The 21,467-nt window shown below is 36.8% G+C and overlaps 1 protein-coding gene and 1 long non-coding RNA gene across 2 annotated transcripts in view; one reads left to right on the top strand and one right to left on the bottom strand.

Annotated features, from left to right (window-relative positions):
• Positions 1–21,467, bottom strand: part of LOC128026281 (GDNF family receptor alpha-1-like) — a 72,712-nt gene that overhangs the window by 13,035 nt on the left and 38,210 nt on the right. The window contains exons 4-6 of the mRNA XM_052613249.1: positions 5,574–5,925; positions 3,651–3,760; positions 2,648–2,782 (exon numbers count right to left, since the gene is read on the bottom strand). Of these exons, the coding sequence (XP_052469209.1) occupies positions 2,648–2,782; positions 3,651–3,760; positions 5,574–5,925 (597 nt within the window). The remainder of the gene's footprint in view (positions 1–2,647; positions 2,783–3,650; positions 3,761–5,573; positions 5,926–21,467) is intronic.
• Positions 9,087–11,444, top strand: LOC128026296 (uncharacterized). The gene is made up of 2 exons (XR_008186391.1): positions 9,087–9,791; positions 10,633–11,444. It is a non-coding gene; the product is annotated as an uncharacterized LOC128026296 (long non-coding RNA).

Genomic DNA, 21,467 nt, shown 5'->3' with positions numbered 1-21,467 from the left:
TTTCATCTTTGATTTTGAGACCTCGCCCTACCCACATAATAACGCTTCTCATGCGCAGACATGTTGATGTGTGTGCGTGTCTGTGTCGAGAAAGTGAATAATATTGCTTAAGAGCTATTGTTAATAACTGAGTAACAATAAGAAATTATTGTAATTGCACAGCAAATCAGCAACCATGACAATAAAACAGTTTTTACTGTATTTTTTATTAAATAAATGCAGCTTTAGTAAACATACAATCTTTATTTCAAGAACATGCCAACAAACTCAAACTGTAAAGCTGATGTTAAGTATTTTGGGGGCGGGTGGGGGTATTCTCAACTTAATATTTCACTAACGTTCTCACTATTTCAATCTCACTATTTTACTTTATGCCATCTGTTTTGCTGAAGCTCAGCTTTGCTCTACACTAGCCTGTGTTGAGGACGCAGTGTTCCAAGGGCAGACAGACATAATACCCAGGGGCTACTGTAGGGTGTGATGCCAAAGCGCTTCGTCATAGCCTCCTAAACACCCAGATACTGACGGCGCTGGGAACAAACCCCCAGAACTGTCAGGATGCCTTAACACTGAATTCCCATAATGAGACACGAGAGAATGAGGTAATGAGAAGGAGAGAGAGAAAGCAAGAAAGATATAACGATAAAGAAGAAGTTTAACCCAGTTTAACCTCCTGAAGAGTCTCCTTCAACATCCCCTCAAAGCCCTCGGCACTAAAAGAAACAAATCAAATTAAGCTCACACTGTTCACAGATAAACTCATCCTACAGTGAATCCACCCTGCCCTTTCTTTTGATCTGAACATTCAAATCCATTTCTTTTACTGCAGTAGCTTAGAGAAAGATTTTGACAGGGCATTATACGCTTACATTTATCTTTTTTAATTTTATTTTTAAATCAAATTTTTGCCTTCACTATTTCACTGTAAATGTTCTTGACGTTAAAGTTTGTGGTCTGAATAAAAGTCCAAATATTCCATGTAGACGTTTAAGGTGGAAAATTCAGTGTCTGAATGCAAAATTTTACCAGCCATTCACAATTTTAAACAGCCATTTTTAAGTAACAAGTAACAACTGCAGCACATATACAGTAGGATATAGGAAAATTTAGTTTAAGATGATATTCAATGAGATGAGATTTTTGTTGTTGTTGTTGTTGCAGCTTTGTGCGATTTTTTCAAATCACAAAAGCTGTGATTTATTTAAATACGTTATGCGTGGAGGTTTCTTATTTTTTTCTTAATTTTTATATTTCCGTTTAATAATTCTTATTCTCTTTTTCTTTTTCTTCATCATCATAGCCATATTGATATATAAGCAGCCCTTACAAACAATCACAGTTTCAAAATGCAGTTTTTATTAAAATAAATATAATCATATTTTTTCTCCAAATTGTGCATTCCTACTGTTAGCAGGTCTGACTGTTAGCGGTGAACTGAGGACTGGACTGTTACAAATGAGGCATGATGATCGACATGACCTTCTTCTTCTGTGAACTATATCACCACAAGAAACTTAGTTCAAGTGCTGTGTATTGAGGTTTGAGTAGTGGCATTCATCTTGATCCTGCTTTCTAAACTGCCTCCTGCTTGGATCTCTGTCAGTACTATATATATTTTTTCTTTCTGTAGCACTCCTAGACCTTTCACAAGCTTTCCTGAAAGCGCACTTTTTGCTTTTTCCACTTAGTCTGTTTTCATGCCATTCTACAAGTACACAGGAACAAAACGTAACACTTGGTGCAGTCAAGCAAGTGTAGCAAGCAAATGATATACAGGGAAAAGGGTAAGAGAAAGAAGTGTACATAAAAGGATGATGGAAGAGGCTGAGATAAAAACAGGCTGACAGTTGGACAGCTAAAAGCCTCAGAAAACAACTTGCTGGAGTCTGAAGAGATGGACAGAGCAAACTGGATTAGAAAGAGAATGAGATAAAATGGACAGGGAAATGGGACGGATGGAGGCACAGAGTTTAAAGAAAGAGAAAACAACACAAAAAAAGGTAACGTGTGTTTGATTGACATATTATTCACATCTTTACATCTATTATATGTAATTTACTAGTGGGTGAAATGAAGCTGGTTCTTTTTAAATTGCAATGATTTTCCCAAAGAGTTTTTCATAACACTACAGCTCTCGAGTAGGAAACCATTAAATCAGCAAAATTAGAAAAACATCAGTTGGAAAATGCCATTAGAGCTGGGAAGTTTGATTCATTTTCGTGAAACACTTCAGATGGTACATTAATGAATTGATTCCAGGCATAAAAATTTGACATCATCATGTTCACAAAGTTCTCCTATTTTAGCATTTTTCATGCTTTAAAATGTAAAAATATTTGTATGCGAATGTTATTGTTTATAATGATATATTATTATGAATAAATTCATAAATATAAATATAATGTGCATACATGCAAATGCACTAGTGTAGAATCTCATGAAAATCACATACAATTCATAATATATATTAATCGCTTGTTTATTAGCTTCATGTTTCATCATTGAAAATGTTTTCCTGGGTGTCTTTTGTACCTTATTGAAGTGTAATTGACATTCATCATCAGAGATGGGGGGGGGGGGTATAAACGTAATATGAGTGAAATATGAGCAAAGAATGAGCTTCTACTGAGCCAGAACAGTAACTCACGCAGGCAGGTGTTGTCAGTGAAGAACTCGGTGAATCTGTCACATTCCTCTTTGCTGTTGCCACTGCTGCTGCAGTCACAGAATGGCGACACGCTGATCTTGGGTGAACGCAGATAATTTGGGGTCATCACAGTGCCTGAAAAAAAAAAAAAAAGTTCATGGTTTGACATGCTGCTACACTCTAATAAAAAATAAAGTATCGATTTCATTTTTAAAAGGAATTTGACTAAATGTGTGTGTTTAAAAGCCTGATTGTGATCACACATCATCTTCAGATATCTTGCTCTCACTGAGCTTTCTGAAAAATCATAATTTTGGTGCAATGTGCCTCATAAAAGCTGTACTGCGGAGATGTGACAGAGTTAGCCCACAGAGAAACAGTCTCCCACTGGTAGAACAACAACAGGAGCTAATCACAGATTAATAGCTCCGCTGCTGTATTCCCGTGGGTCCAGCTGCTTTTTCCGTGTGTGCACACACGAGCAAATCGTGAAGAAAGAACTTGAGAACAAACATGTTTTCCCAAAGGCTTTATCTCTCTCTCTCTCTCTCTCTCTCTCTCTCTCTCTCTCTCTCTCTCTCTCTCTCTCTCTCTATATATATATATATATATATATATATAAGTGGACTGTATAGAGAGTAGTAGCAGTCACTCAGTGCTAGTTAATGAGACACTAAACTGTATCAGTGTATCCAGATTTGAACAGATCAACTCACATCATCAGTAAAGAACTGGTAGATGTTGATATATATATATATATATATATATATATATATATATATATATATATATATATATATATATATATATATATATATATATATATCATCTTTCGCCATCACTAGTTTTATTTCATTTTAAATGGCTGTGACAATTTAATGTAATGCATATATATTAATAAATAAATAGTTTTTAAAAGTGCAACGATCTCTAATTAATATAAAATTGACCATATTAATAATAATAATAATAATAAATAATATATGTTACAGTGTAGCCTCACCAATGAGGCCAGAGTACGACAGCAAGCAGTCAGCGTAGTTCTCCTTCAGACAGCCAGAGAGAGAGCGGGGCTCAGGTTGACAGTTAGTGAAGAAATCAGCCAGACGAGACCTAAAACACCACACACACACACACACACACTTTATTACATAATTCTCACCTCTTCATGACATAAATTTACAGTTAAATAGATTTCATTCTAAATGAAAGAAGACATATGTTGCCAAATCTGTGTTTGTAAAGCAAACTTCATACACAGTTCTTGGCTGCTAAAAGTGTTGGACATTTCTCCACAGCATTCTGTCACAGTGTTAAGGATGAAGAAGAAATGTGTAAATGAATGTGCAATGCCGTGTCTCCTAAGACACATGGTGTGGGACTAGTCTGAGGTTTCTGCACAACTACACCAGAACCTTGCTACAGCTAGGGGCTACACCTGGCTTCAAAATGATTATGGGTACAAGAGCAGGGTGGATATAGAAAGAAGTACAAATAATAAGGAAAAAATGGCTGGAATGGAGCACATGAACTGTACAGACCTGGAGCGCAAGTGCAAATATATTTCATTTATTTATATGAGTGTCTGAGTTTGCCCCCAGAATGCCAAGCGGCAGCTCTTCTAACTGAGCAGGGTCATTAGCTGTCGCTCTCTCTGTGCCCAAAGACGTTTACTTGGCAAAACTACATTCATGTTGTGCTAATGAATCCTTAACAAGCCACTTAACAGACTCTGTTGTTGCCTCCTTCCTGCACAAACCAGATTTAAGGCTGCAGTTTTTATTGCTAGACTTCAATAATCACCACAATTGTCCTCACAATGTGTTCTCCTGCCTCACCTTAATAAACGCTTTATTTCCCAGTAGATGCAGCTTAGCTGCTTATGGCCATGTCTGTCCCTATTGGTAAACACATGTTATAACAGATGGCATGTTGTGATCTTGCCTCTCAGATTCAGTGATTTTTTTTTCCCGTCATTAATCACTTACCCCCACTTACCCCCGTAAAAAGCTTCGTTCCTCTCCGGAACACAATTTAAAATATTGTGAATGAAAACTGGGAGGCTTGTGACTGTCCCACTGACTGCCAAGTATATTACACTGTCAAGGTCCAGAGAAGGTTGAACGACACCATCAGAATAGTCAATCTGCCATCAGTGGTTCAACCCAGATCTTCAGACCGTTCTGACTTAAAACAGGACTACACTACACAACTCACACAACTAATATCTGAGCAGGTTTTACAATTCTGGACATCATACACTCACTGCCTTTGTAAACAGTCACAAAGGAAAAACTGGCCATCATATACTAAACGACTGAGGATCATACACTGACAGACTTTAAAAGTAATTCAGATAACAACAGAGAGGTTCACACCAAAACCTGCCAAATCCAGCAAAAAACTGCCCAAAACTATCAACTGTCATAATGGGTCGCTGTCTATCACATAACACCCTCCCAGAACAATCTGTTAACATTAGTTAATAAAAATATAAATGTTCACTCTATTAGTTCATGTTAGCTTGGGTCCATTAAATAATACGAATTGATACGCCAGTATCATTCTTTTTTTATTTTAATAATGTATTAATGAATGTTGAAATGAACATTAACCAAGATTAATAAATGTTTTAGAGCATTGCTGGACGACTGGATTCTTTGTTCCAACCCTGCTCCACCAGACCACCACACATACCATATAGTTTTCAAATAAGCCTGAAGAACTTGATCAGTTGGATCAGGTGTGTTTAATTAAGGTTAAATCTAAACTCTGCAGGGCTCTGGACTTCCAGAAATTGACTTTGACACCCCTTCAATAGAGGTTTTTTTTTTTTAATTGTTAGCTCATGCTAACTAATGTAATAATAATAGTAAAAATAACATTTTATGATGCCTGTTTTATACCAGTTTTTTGTGGTTCAGACCTGCAGATGTAGTTGGTCTTGCAGGACGCTTGCAGCGTCAGGCAGTTGGGCTTCTCCTTGTCCTCATATGAACAGGCCGGTACGATTGTCTGACGTCTGCGCTCAGAACAGGCCATCTGATCCCCAAGAGGACAGGAGCAGAAGAGCATGCCGTAGCTGTGTTTGGCCGGCACTTTGTCGAAGAACTGCCGCAGGGCCTTGTGGCACTTCCGTTTGTTGCAGACTTCAGCTGTTGATACTCGGCTCGTGCAGGGGCTTATGTAAGCCGAACGGTATTTCTTGCAGGTGTCGTTTAGGTTGCAAGCCTTCGCTGCGTTCAGGCAGTTGTTCTCCTTTGCAAGTGCTGGCTCACCTGCAAAGACAAAGATGCATGGTATAAAAGACAATATAACTATTATGATTTTTTTTAGAGAGAGGGTGTTTGGTTGAAATTAAACGTGCAGCTAAAACCAGATAAAATTGCTTTAAATCTTAAGGAAAAAATAAATAAATAAATTGATAATAAATAAAAAACTTTAACAAAAAGTTGAAAAAGCTGATAAAAATGAAATAAATTAAAAACAAAGAACAAAGACAGGAAAAACAAAGAGTCTGATACTATCCACAGCTCTGAAACCCTTGCTCCACGAATAAAATAAAGTAATAATACCCTAAAGCACTGTGACAGTCATGTCAATTAATCATCCCTGTTTCTGCAGGTCTGCCAAAACACAGAGGCTGTTTATAAGAAACCTGTTCTTTGTTTTAGGCTGTTTTTTTATGTTAAACGAAACAGTGCTTATCCCTTTGGATCCCTGCAGCCTTAACAAACAGTCATCTTGGCCGAACAGGGGAGTCATCAAAACGGCCGGCGCGGCTCTGCTCTCGCCTGTCAGCTGCGGCTAATTGCTGGCTTTCTAACACATTCTACAATTAACTAACATATCTGGAGACTTGCTGAGCTACAGCAGCAGTTTGGCTTTTAATGAGAGCCAATTAAAAACAAGAGATGGGTTGTATTAGAGTGAGGGTGGAGCATACATGTGCATGTGGTTTTCTGTGTGCATTTGTGTATGTGTGTTTAAGGACAGTGCTAATAAGCTGGTTGTTTTCAACGAAGCCTGAGAGGAGACTGTATTCTCAGAGCCTCTAGCTGTGGGAAATAATGTCATTTGTGTATGTAAGGCAAGTTAGATCAGACTAAGGCTACAAACAGGTATATGAAACACCTTGAGCTGCCTTTCCACTATCCCTGACATTCGCGTAAAATTGTTGCATTTTGCTGGCTAGTGGCAGCTAGACAGGAGTTCCAAATTACTTGAGAAGCAGCAGTTTTCCTCCACTAGGTAAAACGACTGAATAATGAATTTATGAATATATCACCTCTAAGTCAATTTTCTTTTCTAGTGCTAATCACCGTAAATTATATAATAATTCTCAAATATTTTAGACATTATTATCCATAACAACCCACTTTACTGGAATAATAATAATTAAATCCCTGTGTTCATAGTTTTTATTAGAATACATCACATTGGGTCGTAAAGTTGCATACAGTCTAGCTGCAAAAAATTCTAATATTCTGCACCCAAATTTAAATTGAGTCCAAAAATTCGGCATTCTCATATGACTGGAACTCCTGTAGTGCTCTCTATTAGAAATGAACGACTTCCGGACTGTCGTTGCTCATACAGTGAAAAGGAGTAGTCATCATGAAATCAACCCTATTTACTTCCATAATGTGTTTTTGCTCAATTCAAAGCAAAATGTCTTTTTAACTAAATGTATACAAACTTCAGCTTAAGAAGTGCCACAGCTATTATCACAGATCCATATAACTTTTTTAATCCTTCTTCTTCAACCACTTTGTTGTGGTACAGTACATAGCTTTTCAATGCAGTAATGATAATGCTGCATAATGATATGTAGGAAAACTGAATTCAATGCTCAGTGATAACCGTATCTCTACCAAGTAAAAGTCAGGTTGTGCTGAAGACTATAGCAGATACACTACCATTAGCTACCATTACCACGAGCAGATACACTTACATTATTTTTGTGAGCCGGTCCAAAACTGTGGAATGACCTCCCTCATACTATTAGATCCATTAACACACTACTGGTTTTCAAAGCTCATGTTAAAAGCACATCTTTTAAAGACTAATGAAGGGTTTTTGTGATTCAGGTTTAGTTATTTTAAATGGTGCCTATGTTGTTACTGTATGTGATGTGTGTTGTTATTTGTGACTATGTTTGTTTTTATGTTTTTTTTTTTTTTTTTTTGATATTGTGAACCACTTTAGGCAACCTGGTGTTGTATTAAACTGTGCTATATAAACAAACATGTATATATATATATATATATATATATATATATATATATATATATATATATATATATATATATATACTGTTTTTACACATACAATATATACTGTATTTTTGATCAAATAAATGCAGCCTTGGTGAGCATATGAAATTAACAACCCCAAACTTTTTGAACAGCAGTCTACCAGAGATGCACTATGACCCCTTGACATTCTATAAAACAATGTAAAACAACACCTCTCCACTCCATCTGTTAGCTGTCTGGATGGTAGTTCAACACACACACACACACACACATACAGAAGCATGTACACGCATTGAGATCTGCTCAGACAACATCTGCCCATTCAAGCTCTTTGGCACAGAAAAGTCTCAGTCTCTCTCTCTCTCTCTCCCTCTCTCTCTTTCTGACTCTCTCTCTGACTCTGAGAGCGGGTGCTTATCTATGTGTGGAAAAAAAGTGGAATGTAATTTTGCCTATTCATAAACAGTGTGATGTTCTCAGTCAGAGCATCAGACATGTACACACACATACACACACACACACACAAACACACACACACATTCACACAGGCACTCAATGCAAGAAAAAAAGCCATCTCTGCTGAGTTGCAGTACTGTCAGATGACATCATCAAAAAACATTGTGTGTGTGTGAGTGTGTGCAATGTGCTCTTCTGATCTGATGCCCTGAGGCTGACAAGAATACAATACCTATTCTGTGGTCTGGCACAAAGGGCTTCAGGTTGAAACGATCCTCTACAGCTTTCCAAGTCCTTCACCTTTCATATACCCTTAGTACCAGATGTCACACCGAAGACACTGACCATGACACATGAACACACACAGAAACACAATCCACATAACAAGTATCTTACTTAACACTCATCGAGCACCAGATACAAGTAAAAAGTCACTATGGTGAATAAATAAAACATATTTACTTGCAGTTGGCTGGAAATTTTAAAGATAATTACAACATAAAACAAATCAAAGGTTTTAAATCAAATTTTTTAATCTCTATATAGTCTAGATTAGAGCTGCAAATATATATATATATATATATATATATATATATATATATATATATATATATATATATATATATATATATATATATATATATATGTATGTATATATATATATATATATATATATATATATATATATATATATATATTATTTTAGAATGTAAAACATTCAAATAAATTTTTTTTATGATGAAATAAATTAGTATATATATATAGTTATAGCACTTATATATCATTGATCTTTTAGTTGTTTTTGATTGCTTCCACTGTCCTTATTTGTAAGTCGCTTTGGATAAAAGCGTCTGATAAATGAATAAATGTATGATGGGCTCCCTTGTAAAAGAGATTTGATCTCAATGGGACATCACCTGGTTAAATAAAGGAAAAATAAAAAATCTACTTTTTTTTCTTCTTTTTTTTTTGAAACAGATATGTGTTTCTCTTTAAGTTTTTCTGATGAATAAAAATACATTTATTTAAAATAAAATTTGTTTGTAACAACAAAGGTCTATCTATTCAAAATCAAGGATCATTATTCGTTAACCATAATGCATAAATGTGCTTCACGAACACTAACATCACACATACAGGAGATGCTGCAGAGCTCCTTCATCTCACACACACTGGCCATCTGGTCTGGTAGGTTGAGCAGGAACCCCCTTCCCTTCTGTGTCTCATCTCTGTTACAGCCTCAGATTGATTAGTGTCTTCTATTTCCCCTTTTGGCTCTAATTTTCAGTTAGCAGGAGAATCAGTCTGAGTAATGACCTTGAATGCTATTGGAACAAACTGTGGTGTGCTTACAGATCTGCTTCTAATGTTTTATTTGGACCTTAGTTATCCAGCTGTTCTTTTCTTGAGCCAGTATGATCCAACTGTGGGTAAGTTAAGACTTTAATGATTATAAATAAACTATTATAATGCAGCAGATAATATCTATAAAAAAATCAGTTCTGCCTTGATTTATTTATTTTTTTTAAAATGGAAAAATAAATAAAATATACAAACAGTTAAGTTAGGGTCATGATGCAGTTGTCAAAATGTGTTTTCTTAAAGGGGTCCTATGACATTGCTGAAAAGAACATTATTTTGTGTATTTGGTATAATGCAAATTATAAAGAATATCAAGAATTATAAAGAATTATAAAGAATATCTCTTTGGATTTGAGACTTTAGACAGATCTTCTTCATGCACCAAGAGCTTGTAACACTCCAAATAGAAAGGAAAAATTTAATGACAATATTATTGAAATATAATAAAATTTAACACATCATATGACCCCTTTACCAAGTTGGAGCTCACATAATAACATGGGTTTGTTTTCCTGTAGTAGATCATCCTGCAAAGTACATGTATGGTGCTAACAACACCATAGTCATGATGACTCATGAGTTTGATTCTCAGGCATATTCGGATAAATTGGTTTAATCCTCCCTTTTTCCCATACTGTTCTATCTAACAAAAAGGCCAAAAAAAAAAAAAAAAAAAACTCCAGGCCTGATTAAATCCTAATAAAAGCCTCACCTGAGGGTTAATGGGAAATATACAGTGAAACGAGGAAGGGAGGCCAGCACACATACTTTATCTGGAACTGTAATGCCACCAGCGATTAGCAGAGAGGTCGAGGATTTGATTAAAACACCAACATGATTAGAACCTCATCTCTCTCTCTCTCTCTCTCTCTCTCTCTCTCTCTCTCTCTCCATCTATCTGTCTTCCAGGTGATTGTTTTCAGTCAATGGACTGCAGAGAAAGTAAACGAAGAGACAATTGTAGCAAAAAAAGATTGTAATAAGACTAAAAGGATGGGAAGCATTAACAAATACTTTGACAGAGACTGTTGTGTCCAGGTTGATCTCTCCCTGCAGTCACACGGATGTAGTGTTTGATAATATAAGGTAAGGATTGTGTTTGATAACGAGCTGTAATTAGTTTGCTCTAAAGGGGTTTTGACAAAAAAAAAAAGAAAAAAAAAGCCCCTTGCCCTGTGCAGTCCTTATGCACACTGTAACTGGCTGTTTATCTGATGTAATATAAATACACAAGCATATAATTACACAAATACAACTGAAGCGCCATTTACTAAGAGTGACAAATAACAGGGCATTTTATTGATGGATTGGTTTCTATTCATAGTGTTGTTTAGTAGCCCCGCCCACAGTGAAAAAAATCTAATTTTGCCAAAATATTTTCCAGAACTGTATAATAAATATAAAAAATCATCTGACACAATTTCATGTTGAATGACAGATTTTGAAATTAACATGAATGTCTAGGTTTAGACTATGCTGGCTGATCAAAATCGTTTCTGAATAATATCCATCCTCTGATCCGGAAACCGATCGAGCACAGCCATCTTGTGGGACATCTCAATTCTCTAATTGCACCGCGAGGATCGAGGAGTGAGGAGGCTTCACGAGCATGAAGTTTTATTAAGCATGAAGTTATGTGTGTTATGTTTTGATAGTGACTGTAATTTTGATGTATAACGTTTACTTTTCAGCACAGTCGTAATTATATTTATTTACGTCTCTTGATTTGAATGGCTTATTGGTTTTAATTTTTAAAATTAATGCATCTTATATTGGTTAATACAGATGCCTGCAGGGGTTAATATGCAACACATTAACAATTAATAATAACTGGTAATAATAATAATAATAATAATAATAATAATAATAATAATAATAAATATAAAATACAGACAAATGTGTTTTTTTTTTTTGTGAAGCTTGAAACTGTTGCAATATAAATATTTATCTCTAATGATCAAGAATCCTGACTTGCAAGCTCAATCCAGTGGTGTAGAGTCATCACTAATTGACGACGCTTTGAGTGAGAATATATCATTTTAATTTGATTCAGTTCCTCCATATTCGCCTCTTTTCCTTGCGTCCTTCCCTTGCATTTTGAAGGGGTGGAGCTAAGACGTGAGGAAAGGAAGCTCTGTTTGTATTTTTATTGTTTTACTACTTACACAATTAGTTTAACTATATTACATTATATTATTTACAATACACATATTTCAATTATATTTTAGGGGGGGACAACCCTCAGATGGGGGGGTCTGGACCCCCCCACCCCCCCGCGAATTCCGCCTATGACTAGATAAAACACAAACTGTGTCCGCCTTCATTTTAGGCAGATTATTATTCTTTTCTATACTTACTGTACACTATGTACAGTATAGGTATATTACCTCTATTTTTGTGGACCATAACACTCCATGTGTACAGGTGGAATCAGAGAGAGCCATCCTTCCTTGTTGACCATGAGTGAACCAGAAAAGCCAAATGTTTTCCTGTTCCCTGCTCTTAATAAACTCTCTCCTTCCGCAAACAATCCTCCAGTGTAATAACGACAAATGAAACTATAACTCAAGACCTCTGTAATGAATCCCTGAAGCTCTCTGGCTGTCTCTCCTCACTCATTTGATCAAGGTGGCATGCTCTCGGTAAAGGACATTCCTCCAAGAGATTTCATAAGAATGCATTGAGTTTCAGAAGTGACTGTTTAAATCCTGGGGTAATGGAGAGTTTGGTAAGGAAGCCGTTGTTTACAAGGAGATGTTGGCTCAGAAAATATGCTACTTTGAATAATTCCGAGTAAACTAGCATTTGATGCCTTGGCTATGTGATTAGCCTGCAGAACCTATAAGCAGTGACTATTTTATTTTGGCTATGTCAGATACCTCCTCTCCTACCAAAATGGGAGGTTGCTTGAGAAGTTAACATCCCTCACACACATACATGCTCCCTCCAGCATTAGTATCCCCATCCTGCTAGAACCCTCGACTGATGAGGATTCATGGCCCAGACTGCCTGTTTGATCCTGGCCCTGTACACAAACATGATCTGTGAGGCATTAATTTGCACAACCCCCCTCCCTAGACTGTCACAGAGATATACCGTCCTAGCCTCAGAGTACCAGCACAGTGAGAGACATCCGTTTCAGAGAAGTTATACTAGGGAGACTCATTACACCTGCTGCTGTATTGCATGAATGCAGCGGAAAATATAGCTGTGATCTTTTCCCCTTGATTGGATGTGATGAAATAGAGCATGCAAACAAAATGTTGCTGAATCATTGTTAAAACAAGTAACTCTTTACCATGTACACATAAAAACCTGAAAGAATATAGAGAATCAAATAATTTGTAATCATTGTTTAAAGAGTAAAGTGTTTAGAATGTGTGGTCAATGTAAGACCGCACTGGTAAAGTCCAAATATATGCCATTGGAAATATTTTTTTTACTAAAATGTAAACACTGTGAAATATTTGTACCATTTAAAATAACAGTTTTCTTCAGAAACTATTTTAATATGCTGATTTGGTGCTCAAGAAACATTTTGTATTATTAATGATGAAAACAGATGTACTGCATAATATATATCAATTTAATGCATGCTTGAAGACTGAAAGTATTACTATCTTTATTTGTGACCCCAAACTTTTGAATGCTAATGTTAACTTATTTACTTTAAAACAATTTTAAAAGTTTAATATATATATATATATATATATATATATATATATATATATATATATATATATATATATATATATATATATATATATATTAATATGAAAAATACATGAATGAATAATTTTATGAATTAAATGTAAAAATACATATTCTATATTTCAATAATATTGTAATATTTTCTGTCAATTTGAATGACCTCAACTTAAAAAGCTCCCACAGTGTCAACAGACAGAGACTATGGACCATCTACAGCTCAACCAATCAGGAGATGCAGTTTGCATTAGCTTAGAAACTGCAAGTCTTGATAAACATGGCTTAAAACAACATCATTACTAAGTTAGATTAGCCAGCATGTGACATAAGAGTTTTTCAGGTCCAGCCCCACTGCTTTTTATGACTTTTAATAATTTTCTATTTCATTTGGAATCGATCAACTTGTGAGACAGAATGACCTGGGGTGGTAAAAAGTGCATCTGTTGCCAGAGGCTTAAAGTGCAGTCTAAACTTTCGCAGTGCAATCAGGCTAAAGCAGTAGTGCTTGGCTCTGATTGGGACGTACGGGTTACATCAAGACTGGCAGCACTGATAGAGGCCATCTGCTTTGGAGCTCAGAGGACGGTATGGCTTACCATGCACCCTTAAAATGACAGCTAAAACTACTATTGAGACATGTGAGGCATAGGAAAGCACCAGTCATATGATATTTGTCATTCATCACAGCCATCGCTGCAGTCTTTATCACACCGCATACTGACTATATGAGTCAGAGGTCACACTCCCGTCAGGCAGTGCTACTCGTGTGTGAATTTTCTAAGAGAGTGCGAACAATATGGGAGGGAAAATACTTTAACGGCAGTCACGTTCAAAAGGCACCCACTGACTGAACTGCTCATGAAAGACCTGAAGAGTAAGAGATCGTTCTGAGCTAATGCGGAAACCCAGTGGGAGTGGAATATCAGTGCGGCTATCTAAACTGGCAGTCAGCTGTGTCTGCTGCACTTCTAAATCATACAAGTACTGTGATATTTCTCTCTGCTTGCATTCACTAACAAAAATACAGAAATTAGATCCCAGGGCTTTGCAATGAGAAAGCAAAATGTGGCTGTGAGATGCAAGAAACGGTATGTTTTAAAGGGTTTAAACCCTTTAGCATGCTTTCTCACTTCATCTCACACATACTAACACCTCTTAACATATCGAATTGCAGTATGAATACAAATCAGATCAATTTTTTTTTTTAAGAAATCTGCTTTCTAGTGATTGACCAGGATGGCTGATCTACCAACTCAATAATTTGACTAGTTTGTCTAGTTGTTGCATTAGAGTCAGTGTTTTTATTGTCAACTTCTTAGCATGCTATGAGACGGCCAACTGTGAGAGACTTGGCCATTGCATTGTGTCAAGTTAAAAATAGCTGCAATTAACATAAATAGAGACATATATTTCAGATTGACATTTTAAGTGAGACAGATGCAAATGCATTTAAAAAATAGTTAGGTTCGACTTTATTTATATATTTATGTCAACTTTAAAAACACATCTCTGGACCTCAATAATTTGGTTACATTTGAATGTGGACCATCTAGCTGTTCATTAATTAATTAACACATGCATTTGCTGTGTGGACGACCCTAAATCAGCCTAATTATCTAGGGCTAAAACAGTCTAGTCAACTACCCGTTCAGACAACCCACTGACTAGTTGATTATAAAAAAAAAAAATATGCATTTCTACGCAACCCTACTTTCTTTGCCAAAATCGTATATTTGCAAATTAAACAAAATAAAAAAGAAATTGTCTCTTGTGTTATTGTAATGTCCGTTTTATATGTGATGATAATTATACATACTATATATAAATCCGTGTCCCACCACTTTAAATAACTATATAAGACACAAGTAGTTGCGTGCGCTGTGTGTTCAGCAGTGCAAAAGTCATCAGAGAATATAATCTTGCTTGTTCTCTCCACAGCTTCAAGAGTCCTTAGTCTATTATTATCTCAGTGATATGATATTTCTCTTTGGCATCCTCGTCATCGCTCAGAATGTCAGCTGCCAATCAGAGGAACTGTGTGGTGGAAATGAACAGGCTGTTCTAAATGCTGAAACCTACCACTTTTATTTATTTAAGAGGTTACGACAGGGATTTATACATCTAAAGGTATTTTCAGACACCTGAAATAAAGAGTTCTCAAAGCGGGACTTTGTTTTGATATATAAACTCTCAAGAGATGGCTGCATATAACTAAAAAAAAAAAAAAAAAAAAAGTTAATAAAATAATACCTAGAATGTTAATGAGAAAGATAAGAATAGTATTTCAGCTGAATTGTCACAGAACAGGTAAATGAACACATCTACACAAACTTATAACCGTAAGTGATTTACATAATGCGACTTAATAGCAGACGTTTAATCTACACAGTTCCTGGCTACAGTTTAAAAGTTTTCATTTTGCTGAAAAACAATCATTATCTCCAGTCTATCTACCTTCATAATTGGGCTGGAGTGATACTGAATTCACAGAGCATTGCAGACTCTCAGTCTTGATTGATGATGCTTATTTTCTAAGCACTGTCTTCAACACTTAAAGTGCATATGACCCAGTTCTCTAAGCTATATGTTTTTAATTTAACATCCACTGTGCCAAAGTATGCCCAGAAGATGGATGACTACTGCTCTCCCATTTCTGGCAGGGAAAGTTGAGGATCACGCAGCAAAAACAGTGGGGCTTGGCAGAGACAAGGAGACAAATATACAGAGAATGATGGAGAAACTGGTAGAGAAATATCAAACAGAACATTTGTTATTAATTACTTTAATAATGATTGGCTTATCATATTTTCCATAAATTCAATAAAATATCTATAGAAAAAGGAAGAAAGAAGAAAAGGAGCGCTTTTCCTATCTAATTGATGGAGATGTGTGGTCTCTGGAGAATCTGTCTCTCTGCTCTTAAAGAAACAGCACTGCTGCAAATATATTTTTTCACACCAAACACACCAGTGGGTTCCTCTCTCCTGCATTTTGTTGCTTCTTTGAATGCTAAAAACTACCGGTGTTTCATTCAATGTCACAGTTGCAGGAGTTTGAATATCTTGTCTTTGACTTAAAAATCCCAAGTACTGTATAACAGAAATGGAGGGAGGGAGGAAACTGAAAACAATGCAGACATGCACAACATCCTGATTCTGATGATTCCCAAACTGCTCGCTTCCACTAGTTGGGAGGATAAGGAACCAGCCAATGAGGTCATTATTACCTAATGTGAGTATCCTTAATGATGTCGCAGGGGTTTCAGAGCCAATAACTGCCAGATAACTTCCCCTGTAATTATTTGGAAACAACAGTGTGCACTTCCTCAACATTAAGCCAACATTTTAATCACATTGTCTGAGTGCTTCATAGAGCACAGCAAGGCTGGTTTGTTGAAAACACTCTTTGATTAGCTGGATTAGAAATGGACATGTTTTAAGCCACAAAACCATTACCATGCACAGGTACCACAGCATTTTTTGTCTTGCAAAACTAGAAACACTAGTCTTGGTGCATATAATCATTCAAATGTGTTATCCAAGCATAAACTGATTTTTTTTTTTTTTCGATTGTGATCAGCTGATGGAAGTTTGTAGAAGCAACAGAGAATGTGACATTTGAGAATGTGTGCCAATTAATTACAGTTGAATTAGAATCATATACTATCAAGTTTGTATAGTGACAAGACAAGAAGATTGTCCAAGATAACTTCACGCTCATGCTTATCTTGACAATAACCGCTTTGTAGAGCCCTGCACGGGCCTCAGATTTAGGCCCTAGCCCGGCCCTGGCCCTGGCTCGAGACGCTTTAAATTACTACTTAACGGAATAAAACAAATCAAAAACAAAATTCTTTAATTATAATCATAATCCATAAAGATGCACTTATCTCTAAAGGTGCATCAAAAGTGGAGATGACGAGTCTGGCTCTGTAACTGCATCCTTCGGACACTGACTCAGAAAAAAACGAGTTTATTAATAAATAATTAAAATATCACTTACTATTTCTCCCTGTCACATTTATGGTAATTACTTTTTCCGGTGCTTTGCGGCAAGCTTAAGCCTATTGTGTGCATTTGAAAGCAGAACTGTTCAGCTGCACCGATGGCACGCACCATACATGCTGCCGCTGCGGGACACTAAACACTTTCGAACCGCTCTTGAAAGTTGAGGTAGCATGTTGTTTCCAGCAGCGCAAACATTTTTTTTTTCATCACTAATTGATGGACGTCTAAAATACGGAGAAGACTAAAACAGGCCTGAGGCCAGGCCCGCGTCTGAACTATGACATGAAAATTGGCTCGAAGCCCAGCCCAAGGGATGGAAAAAAAGTCGGGCTCGTCGGGCCCGGGCTGAAATGCAGGGCTCTACTGCTTTGCAATTTTCCATAGCATTCTCCTCATCATCTCCATGAACACATGGCACATAATTAATGGAGCTACATGGGAAGTGAGAGGATGTAACTCAGAAACAGCGGCCCGTCTGGGTTTGTCAGGCTTCTGCCAGCATACTTTTCTGTGGTCAGACCAGATATGCTTTATGACCTCTCATTAATACCCATTACTATGGAGGTCAGTCAGGACACACTGGTGGGTTATCTACAGGACTAAAAACCACAGCACAATGAGAATGACTACATCCATCACTCAACCAGCTCGGACTAGACATGAAAGAGATAAAGAGATGGCGAAGGGGCAGAGCAGGAAAAAAAGAAACAGAAGACATTCATAATAAATGGAGGGGGGAATCAATAGCCGTGGAAGATGTGATGATGAAATCTTTCAGTGTGAGTGTAAAGGATGAAACCCAGACTGCCGTAAATAAAGAATTAACAGTCTTGAGGAAAAACTGAATCGCAATACTTCCTTTTACCCTTTTTAATAATTAATAATAAATGAGGAAGTGAACAAATTTATAATATTAAGTGCTGTAAAATACCAAACAGTCTTATAACACTTTATGGCAAATACACTTGCATGACTTTTCCATGAACTTCTCAATCATGATAAATATTTTTGAATAGAATTGCTGTGGCAGAAATACACTTAGAATTAACAGATTTAAATTATCATATGTATTGGGCAAAATGATTGAGTGATTGATTGATTGATTGATTGATTGATTGATTGATCGATTGATTCATGCTTTGGCTTTCTGAGCCTCCATGCCCACTTTCATAATTATTCATCTATTAGCTAGTACGGTTTGCTGCCCAATGAATCACAAAGGCAAGCAAGTCATAAAGCCTTTTTTAAATAAAGCCTTTTTTTCTGGCCACATGCATCTCTTATAAGAGGCCATGCATACAGAATCAAACCACAACAGACAATGAGATCCAACTATACAGCACAAGGCTGACTGCTCTGCTCTGGTTATGGTTGAAAGAAAGTAGTTTTAAGAGGGGAAAACATGCCAGGGATCACTGCTCATAGCTCAGATTGAGTCAGGGCACCCTTTGTTTTTGCCTGCTACTTCAAGAACCAGCTAAATGGACACTTGAGAAGTTAGAAAACTAAATAAACACAATGTCTTGCAGAGTTCTGTTGAAGAGCCGTTGGCTATGGCATCACTTATCAGCCAGCCCAGATGGAATATTTAATAAATTAAATATAAAGCATTATATAAAGCATTTTTTTTTCCTGCTGAATATTTGGTTGAAATCGATTTAAACATGGTAAAATATGTTAAATGAAGCTGAGATTACCACACTCTTGCTAAGCATAATCAAATAAACCAAAATATCTCAAACACACGCACACACAATGGTAGAACTCTGGGAATTATGGTAATTTCAGTGCTGTGGAAATATGTAAATGCTAATTCTGTATGTTTCTACTCATCAGATCACCTATCAGTTTAGACTTTGTATCAGAAAGATAGTGGGTTTTTTAATCAAAAGAAACCAGTATTTTCCCTTAGGAAAAAGGACTGTCAATTGTCCTTTGATAGAGAAGAGGGAGGAGATTAGATATTTTAGTATAAGTTATGAGTTTAGTATGAGCTTGTCTGACAGGACGAACTTCAGTCTGGTGATTTTGCATTAGTGCTGAGCCCTGACCTGCTGTAATAGACTGCGTGATGGAAGAAACGTCTAGTTCAGCAATCACTTTGAGCCAGAATGTGAGAAATTGACTGATCAATAGTCTGGTAGTGCGCCGCTAAATGAACATACCGCAGGACACGTTCAAAGATTTCTGTTCATCAAAGAACAAGTCGATTAATCCACTCCGTTTGGAGAGCAGAATTATTAGGCAGAACTTAACGTGTCACCCAACTCCCTTTCCAACTGGCTGAAGATGCCAACACATTGCCATGTGAGCCATTCACAGAGCTTTCAGCAATAATTGATGCCAGAGCACCACTGATGACTTGGAACATGGGTGCTCATCTCATCAGGGGTTTGATGTCCTATGGGTTTTTGTTCCAGCTGTGTTCTACAACACCTCATTTGACTAATTAGCCAATTTTCAACTACAGGGGATGGTTTATTAATAATGCCAGTGAGAGCTGTGGAAAATCATAACTTGAGCATGTACATTGGATATGCAGTAAACATGCTAACTTTCACAATTCAAATTGTCTTCCCCAGTGGGCCGACAAAGGTTGTTTATAGACTTGGACTGTGGTCAAACTGGGATCTGGAGATATAAAGGGGGAACTAAAGGATCTGCAAAAAAAGAGATTTTGCAGAATCTATTTTTAGGACTGTCAGAGTTCACGTTTAACAATATATATACATTACCATTTAAAAGTTTGGGGTCAGTAAAATATATACAGTGGATATAGAAAATAAACCCCCCAAAAAATGGATCGCCCCCCTCCTTAAACTCTATCAGGTGTAATACTCTATCAGCTAATCACCTTCTCAGTGGCAATCAAAGCCATTTGACTTTCGACTGTGATCAGCAGTGGTGATTTTGATTATCTCAACAATACAACATTTCAGTCCTTGGTAGCTCAGCTGAAGCAAACAACCAACTATGGGTGGTAAGACATTGTCAGAGGATTTCTGGGGGAAGTTGTGGAAAGGTACAAATCATTTCTAAGGCTTTATCAATACATAGAAGCGCAGTGAAGTACATATTATTACGAAGTGGAAGGTATTTGGTAAAAGATACAAAAACCCCTCCCTGAATTAAGATGTCGCTCCAAACTGGATGACAGAGTCAGGAGGAAACTGGTCAGAGAGGCTACCAAGAGGCGTACAGCAACAATGAAGCAGATGCAGTAATTTATTACAAAGCGTGGATATTGTGTGCATGCGACAACAATATCACAAATTCTCCACAAATGTGGCTTGTATGGGAGGATTGCAAGAAAAGCCACTCCTCAAGAAAGGTCATATGCAGTCACAGCTGGGTTTTTCCAAAATGCTCCTTAAAGATTCTGAGGCAGATTAAACTAAAATTGAATTCGACACCAAATTATACAGGCGAAAATTCAATACAGCTCGCCATCCGAATAACATAATTCCTTACAATAAAGCATTGAAGTGGTAATATCTTGTTATGGTGTGTTTCTCTGAAGCAGGGACTGGAGCACTTTTCAGGATAGAAGCAAAAATCGATGAATTCTTGAGGAAAAAGTTTGAGGGTGTGAGTCTCAGTACCGTCAGGGGTTGTAGGTGGGGGGAGTGAATGTGCAGCGGCCAGAGACCCTTGAACAAAGCGACAAACCCCCAACTGCTCCCTGGGCATTTCAGTCAAAATGGTTGCCCACTGCTCCGGGTGTATGTTCACTGTTTGTCTATGTGTGTGTGTGTGTGTGTGTATGTGTGTGTGTGTGTGTGTGTGTGTGTGTGTGTGTGTGTGTGTGTGTGTGTGTGTGCTCTTGTTTTTGTGACATAACATGTCACAACTCTGTATAATGACATGGTATGACACAGTTAATACAAGGAGATGGTGACTTATGAGGACATAACCCATGTCCCCATTTATCAAAAAGCTTATAAACCATACAGAATATTAGAAAGAGTTTTTTTTTTTAGAAAGTAAAAATGCACAAAGTTTCCTGTGAGGGTTAGGGTTAGGTGTAGG

Source organism: Carassius gibelio, chromosome A13, assembly GCF_023724105.1.
Source record: "Carassius gibelio isolate Cgi1373 ecotype wild population from Czech Republic chromosome A13, carGib1.2-hapl.c, whole genome shotgun sequence".
Taxonomy (NCBI): domain Eukaryota; kingdom Metazoa; phylum Chordata; class Actinopteri; order Cypriniformes; family Cyprinidae; genus Carassius; species Carassius gibelio.
The sequence above is the reverse complement of the archived record's forward strand: the minus strand, read 5'-3'. Positions and strand labels throughout refer to the sequence as shown.